The 7,827-nt window shown below is 43.4% G+C and overlaps 1 protein-coding gene across 1 annotated transcript in view; it reads right to left on the reverse strand.

The window, feature by feature from the left end:
- The window catches only part of SLC22A3 (solute carrier family 22 member 3), a 95,870-nt gene that overhangs the window by 80,464 nt on the left and 7,579 nt on the right, over positions 1-7,827 (reverse strand). Inside the window, exon 2 of the mRNA XM_007457586.1 lies at positions 7,491-7,827. Within this exon, the coding sequence (XP_007457648.1) occupies positions 7,491-7,827 (337 nt within the window). The remainder of the gene's footprint in view (positions 1-7,490) is intronic.

Here is a 7,827-nt window from a genome sequence, read left to right on the forward strand (position 1 = left end):
GTTATTTTGAGGGACTCTTGTTGAAAAAATGAGATTCAGCATAAAACACAATTTTTGTTGAATTGTTGGTGTTTCAGAAAGTAAGGGGAAATCATACACTTCTAATAAAAACAAACAACAATGACAGATTCAGCAGTTGTAGATGCACCAGGAAGTCTGGAAGGAAGAAAATGATTCCAGATCATGGGTGTCCAAGCTCAGAGAGAAGCAAGTGCAAATCCTCTCTGCAAGCAGCCAGGTTTCCCACAGGGACACTCAACCAGCTGGGAACTCACAACCAACACGTAACAAACAAATGCCAAACACGTAACAAACGACAAATAAGAGATTCAAAACACCAAGGGCTTCAGGCAGTGTAATTACCAGATATAAAATACAGAGTAATCATACGTAAAACCCTTAAAGAAACTGAAAAATGGAAACACAAGAATGAGTAAAAAATAAGAGACTACCAATAAATGACCAGGGATATCTGAAAGATAACAAATATAACTTTGATAAATGAAAAAGACAATTGCTGAAATAAAAACTTCAATGAATGGATTAAACAGCAGATTTGATACTGCTGAATAGAAACATTATGATCTCGAAGATAGGTCTGAAAAAATATATTAACTATCATATAGATATTGAAATGAGAAATATGAGAGAGAGGTTAAGACTCATGAAGGACAGAAAAAGAAGGTCCAACTTATGTCCAAGTAGAATCTCAGAAGGAAAGAATAGAGAGCAGAAAATGAAAAGATAATGGTTGAGAATTTTCCAGAACCTACCAAAGAACCAAAATTCACAGTGGAAAGGAAACACAACTGGTTCATTCAACAGCTATTTACTGAGTGCCTACTATATGTCAGACACCCTTTAGAGGCAATGCAAACGAAGCTGGATAAATAAAAGAAATACCCATGAAAAAAAAAAAAGGAGAAATACCCATCTAGACACAACCCAAGAGAAAAAGACAGTTAAACTGACAACAGATTTTTCAAAAGTAAAATGAGGGCTACAAGGCAGAACTAACACCTTCAAAGGGTTAAGGAAAAATAATTGGCAACATAGAACTATTTACCTAGCAAAACTATCTTTCAAGAATAATAGCAGGGACTTCCCTGGCAGTCCAGTGGTTAAGACTTCACCTTCCAATGAAGGGGATGCAGGTTCAATCCCTGGTCAGGGAGCTAGGATCCCACATGCCTCGTGGCCAAAAAACCAAAACATAGAACAGAAGCACTATTGTAACAAATTCAATAAAAACTTAAAAAATGGTCCACATCAAAAAAAAATCTTAAAGAATAATGGTGAAATAAAGACATTTGCATATAAACAAAAACTGAGAACATTTACCACCTAGAGATACACACTAAAGAAAAAATGTTAAAGATCTATATGAAAGGAAGGGGGGAAAAGAGATAGGGTATGGAATAATGAGTAGATAAAGTGTAAGTATAAACCCAAGCATACATGGTTTACACAAAACCCATAAATTAACAATAAAGGAACAGACCTAGAATATTGGCTATTAATGCCTCTAATACAGGAGAAGTGACTGAATGAAAGTGTTTAAGATCTTAAATTGTTTAGGAGGAGGTTGGAGTATTAAATTTAGGTTTTGTTAAGTAAACTTAGCAAAATTTCAGGGGTAACCACTAAAAGAATTGAAATAAAGAATCTAAATTCCACAACAAGGACCTACTATATAGCACAGGGAACTATATTCAATATCTTGTAATAATCTATAATGGAAAAGAATCTGAAAGTATATATATATAATGAATCACTTTGCTGTACACCTGAAACTAGCACAACATTGTAAATCGACTATACTTCCAAAAAAAAAAAAAAAAAAAAAAGGTAGAAAAGCTGGGGAAAAAAATCTAAATTCCAAACAAATAAAGGAAGGAGTAAATAGAATAAGAGAAACAAATTTAAAATCATTTTTTAAAGGAAGGGAGAAAACATAAAAAGAACAAGACAAAGAAAAAAATGGTACAATAAGCCCCAATATACCAATTACCACAAGAAATGGTGAATAGGCTAAGCATAGTAGTTAAATGCAATATCAAATTATATGCACTTTATAAGAAACCCATCTAAATTATTAGAACATAGGAAGTTTGAAAGTAAAGGATAACAAAAGATATAGCAGGCAAATATCAACCAAAAGAAAGTTGGAGTAGCTAAATAATATTATACAATGTAGACCTCGGGACAATATACATCATGGATTTTAGACAGAGTACCAACACTATAATAAAATGTTCAATTCACTATGTAGATTTTTTAAAATTCTAAATTTGTATGTACATGCATCCAATCTCATGTGTACAACTTTTAAAATCTGCTGGAAATATAGGGAGAAAATGACAAACCCCCCAACATAATGGTAAATTTCAATACTCGCTATGCTTGCTAGACCAAGCAGATGGAAAGTTAATTAAAATATAGACTATTGTAACAACACAACTGACAAGCTTCAAATATTGGATATCTATCTATAAAACCCTACACCCAATAGCTAAAGACTGCACACTCTTCTCCAGCATGTATGGAATGTTTATAAAAATTGACCTCCTAGAAGGCCAAAAAGAAAGTTCCAATAAAATTCAAAGAATCAGTATCAGGGACTTCCCTGGTGGTACAGTGGATAAGAATCCACCAGCCAATGCAGGCGACACCGGTTCGATCCCTGGTCCGGGAAGATCCCACATGCTGTGGAGCAACTAAGCCTATGCACAACAACTACTGAGCCTGCACTCTAGAGCCCGTGTGCCACAACTACTGAGCCTGTGTGCTGCAACTACTGAAGCCTGCGCACCACAACTACTGAAGCCCGCGCGCCTACAGCCCATGCTCCGCAACGAGAAGCCACTGCAATGAGAGGCCCGCACACCACAATGAAGAGTAGCCCCTGCTCTCCTCAACTAGAGAAAGCCTGCGAGCAGCAACAAAGACCCAACACAGCCAAAAATAAAATAAAAAAAAAGAGAGACTTAAAAAGTAAATGGTGAGAATAAAAAGGTCAATAGAATACTTAGAAAATAAAGCCAAATAATTATAAAAAAAAAAAGAATCAGTACCATTCAGACCACATTCTCTTACCACTCCAAGGTTAAATTAGAAGTCAACAATTAAAAGATAAAAAATCAATGTATGTTTAAAAATTTTAAACAAATATCTAAATAAATCATGGGTCAAAGAGGAAATAATGGAGATTAAAAATACCGAGAATGGGGCTTCCCTGGTGGCGCACTGGTTGAGAGTCCGCCTGCCGATGCAGGGGACACGGGATCGTGCCCTGGTCCGGGAAGATCCCACATGCCGCAGAGCGGCTGGGCCCGTGAGCCATGGCCGCTGAGTCTGCGCGTCCGGAGCCTGTGCTCCGCAACGGGAGAGGAGGCCGGGAACGGAAAAAAAAAAAAAAAAAAAAAAAAATACCGAGAATGGAATAATAACTAAAACCTGCATTTCAAAACTTGCTGGGTGTAGTCAAAAAAAAGCACACAGAAGGAAATCTATAGCTTTAAACATTTATACTAGAAAAGAAGAAAGGCAGGAAAGAATTGAGCTAAGCAGCTAACTTAAATTGGAAAAAAAGCACACCCATAGTAAATCCAAAAAACCAGAACAAATAATAAACAGGAAGATAACAACAAGGTCCTACTGTATAGCACAGGGAACTATATTCAAAATCCTGTGATAAACCATAATGGAAAAGAATATGAAAAAGAATGTATATATGTATAACTGGATCACTTTGCTGTACAGCAGAAATTAACACAACATTGTAAATCAACTAGACTTCAAAAAAATAATGCAAACTAAAAATAAAAGAGGACAAACTAATGAAATAGAAAATGAACAATACCATAGTTGGTCCTTTGAAGTAATAATAAAACAGATGTCCTCTTGGTGAGGTTGATTCAGCAAAAACCAGGGAAAGCACAAATAATATTAAAAATAAAAACAATATAAAAGTAAGATCTTTCTCAAGTGCTCAGAGCAAATCAGAGACTCAACCCAGAACAAAACTTGGGCCTGGCTAAACTCCTTTCTCCAGTATTCGTGGCAGTGTGTTTCCATGCTTAGCAAATAGTAGGGACTGGAGGCTGATGACACTAATGTCTGGGGTCGGCCTCCTGTTGTGGGTTGGACATGCAGGAAGCAAAGCAGAGACATGAGAAGCAGTGGGACAGCCCCAGAGATCGAAGCAGCCTCCGTTTTCTTCAATGGGTCAGCCACCTCCCTCAAATGGACTTTCATTTTTTGTGTGTGGGAGAAAAATTATCTAGAAAGGGCAATTCGGTCTATTTTTAATGGTGCTCTGAGGCCTGGTTCCTAGTGAGAGAGGAGCTCTTTTATCCCCCCATCCATGGTACACAAGCAAGCATTTCAAAGTCTTAACATTAATTTCGGAGTGTCACTCCCTGGGCAATGAATTGAAATATTTGGGTGGTAAGGGCTTGGACTTCTCTGCATCACATCATGCTTTCTTCTGCCCGATGTCTGACAACCACACAGGGCTGAGATTCAGACGTTAGAAAAGTCTGTGCTGAGGTCATTAAATGTAGGTGAAAAATCCACTGCATCACCTTGAGCAGGAGAAACCAGAGGGGGAGCTGGACTGAAAGGGCCCTGCACTTCGCATTGACTTCTGACTTGACTCCTTGGCGCTGTTCCTCTTTGTAAGATGAAAAAAGGGTGGATGAGGTTTAAGTGCCCATTCTGCAACACTCACACCGAGAGTACAGACTGCCCCTCATCTGCAGCGGATCGTGTTCTGGACCGTGAAATGAAATAAAATGACACGCTGGCCAGAGGACCAGGATAGTAACTAAGTAAACAGGAAGGTTCAACTAGATTTCTTGCAGGTTCTAAAGTGTGAGTGATCTGGTATCATGCTGTGTGGACCTGTTTCAAGGACTTAGAGCACTGCCTGGAGGAAAGGAGACGGATTCACAATCACGACCCCCGGATCCGAACCCACCTTGGCTACATAAAAGGTCTGGGACGCTAGTGGGTCCCTTCGCATCTCCTGCCTCAGGTTCCTCTTCTAAAAGCCGGGACAATGCTGTCTCCCCAGCAATGGCGCAAGGATTAAATATAACAGCCGTACGTTGCCATTCTGGAATCTGGTCTCCCCTTCCGCGCTCTGAACTCTCCCAAGTCACCCCCTTTCCGTGACTCATATGTTAGGTCTCAAGTCTCTGAAACCACACTGGGTATACGGTGTGAGCCAGAGATGGGTCACGCTGACAGCATATGAAAGAACAAACACTAACTGGATCATATGCAAAACCAAAGACAGTAATATATTAGTTGTGCAGAACTCTGAGAGGGAAGGAGTTGTTCTGGACGCTGGACTTCCTGAACAGATGGAGGGTTTCCTCTCAAGAATCGAAACATTAAAACAACAAACCAGAAGAAGCAAACAATTTAGAACAACAACAAAAAATATCTCTCCAATATACTTCCAAAACTTGTCAGAGGCCTTAAGGGAGCATTCTGAACAGCATTTTACTTTTCCTTGAAGATTTTTATCATTGTTCTGAGCACACTGAGAACAGCCATCCAGTGATGACACTGATGGCATTGGTCGGACTGTAAAGGGTTTAATCCAACCCCTGATACTACAGATGAGAAAGCTAAGCCCAGAAGGGTTAAGCTATCCACCCAAGCCACACAGCTGGATGGAGACCGTGCCAGGACCAGGTCTCGGGAACTCCCACCTTCCACAGTGTCTGTTAGACCTTCATAAGACCAACTGTGCCTCCTCTGAAATAACCCTGGAATGCTTGAAACAACCCTGGAACCCCAGAATGCTTTTAAAGTACCTGTCTGGACACTAACTTAGAGATTTTTATGTCTCCCTTCTCTGATGTCTATGGATCATGCTTGCTCATGGAAACCCCACTGGAGTGTGTGTTCATTTGATTCTTCATTTGAGATCTATATGTCTTCAAAAATCAGGCATCTACTCTCCGAGCAGCGTCTTCTGGTTTGCCTGGAAAGCAGCACTAAGCAGCCACCTAATGGATACAACTCAAAGGAAGTCCCAGTGATAACACCCTCTCCCACCCAAGCCCACACCTTATCCATTTCAAGAGTGAAACCCCTAATAACAAGACCACCACAGTTTATAAAGCAGTACCGATCATGACCCACGAATTAGGTAGAAATTAAAGTACCCCAAACACACATACACATGGCCTTTCTGGGCTGCCATGGGGTTTGATCTCTAAAGCACTTAGCAGAGGACCACACACAGTGTGCTAACACACAGAACATGCATAACCTCAAAGACCTACAATCCCAGCTTCAGAGAGACTAGGTCACCACCAGACCAAAGAACACCATTAACAGGCAGAAGAGGCACTGCGAACTCTGAAGCCAGTGTTTCCCCCATTATTCAAGTAGGTGCTTAAAAATTCTTTATGACAATAAATTAAAGACAAACATTTTTTCTTTCCCAATTTGCCTGAGCACACTCAATCACTTGTTAGAAATTAAATTGATCCATGCTTGCAGCGAAGTTCAATAAAACTACTCATCCCTTCACTGCAAGCTCAGTGGAGGCAGTCCCTAAAGTCAGAACTCACCAAGATGAAGATGCAAACTGCCAGCCTAGCGCAGCGCAGAAACAATTCTGCTGCCAAAGGTGAGGGCACCTAACCCCCAAGGCACTGACACCTCAAACGTAGCCAAAAGACCGTGGGGACTGTCCCCACCCGACCGCAGCAGCTACCCCCACAATAAGTGGGGTGTCCACTATGTATGCCTTACAGCCTCTTCTGCTGCGTTCCTGTCACTTATTAGCAGGAAAAAAAAATTTTTTTTTTTTAATTCAAAACCTCAGCTTTCCCAACTTCTCTCAAATGTTGCTCTTTGCCCCAAAGCAGTTTTGCCAAAATCATGCTCCCGGGAAAGCCTCGACCTTTGTACTTTTGAATTTCTGATAATCATTTGGGCAACTAGAGACAGTTGGCCCTGCCTTCAAACGCTGGTTTCTCCTTTCCTTCGCCCCCTGGGGACCACGAGCTGGCGCGGACGTGCTCAGCGGCGCTCGCCCCAGACACTGCGGTTCTCTACCCGCTTCCATCCGTCATTTCCAACTGCTGCGCACACACATCTCACAGTCAACGAGCATCGTACAGGATGCTTCGATCCCTGAGGAGATGTGTGCGAAGCATCTTAGCACTTGGCTTCCAGGGCGGTTTTCGTTCATACCTAAACCGAAGCACCACTCCGTTGCCTCACTAGCAGACAGAGATAAAGCAAAGGCACTGCCAGGGCAGTTACGACGCAGCACCACGCTTCCAAGCGCGGGATGAACCCGGTCGGTCCCCAGAGGTAACCGACAGCTCCCTGCCTCCGCGGACCTTCCCGGCGGCCGGCTTCACCGACTCCCGGCGTCTGCGGAGGCTCCGCGCGCCGTCCGCTCCCGGCCGGCTTTCGGCGGCGGGGCGGGCGCGCCCGGCGCGGACCCGGGCCCTTACCTCGCTGACGATGGTCGAGTGGGCCTGGGCGTACCGCCAGCCCCCCCGGCACGGCACGAGCGGCGCCGAGCGGTTGGGAAAGGCGGCGAGCGGGTCGGCGCAGCTGAGTGCGCCCGGGGCGGCGGCGCTGGCGTTGGCCGCCTCCAGGAGGTAGCGCTGGCAGCGGCCGTCGCCGCGGCGCTCGGAGGGCGCGGGGCCGAGGTGGGGGGGCGCCGTGCGGTTCCACTCCTCCTCGGGGCTCCAGCCGCAGCGCTCGGCCAGCGCGGCGGCGCTCGGCCCGCGGCACCAGTAGTTGTCGGGCCGGCTGCCCAGGAAGAACACGCCGACGAAGAGGAAG

Source organism: Lipotes vexillifer, unplaced genomic scaffold, assembly GCF_000442215.2.
Source record: "Lipotes vexillifer unplaced genomic scaffold, Lipotes_vexillifer_v1.1 scaffold1055, whole genome shotgun sequence".
Classification (NCBI taxonomy): Eukaryota; Metazoa; Chordata; class Mammalia; order Artiodactyla; family Lipotidae; genus Lipotes; species Lipotes vexillifer.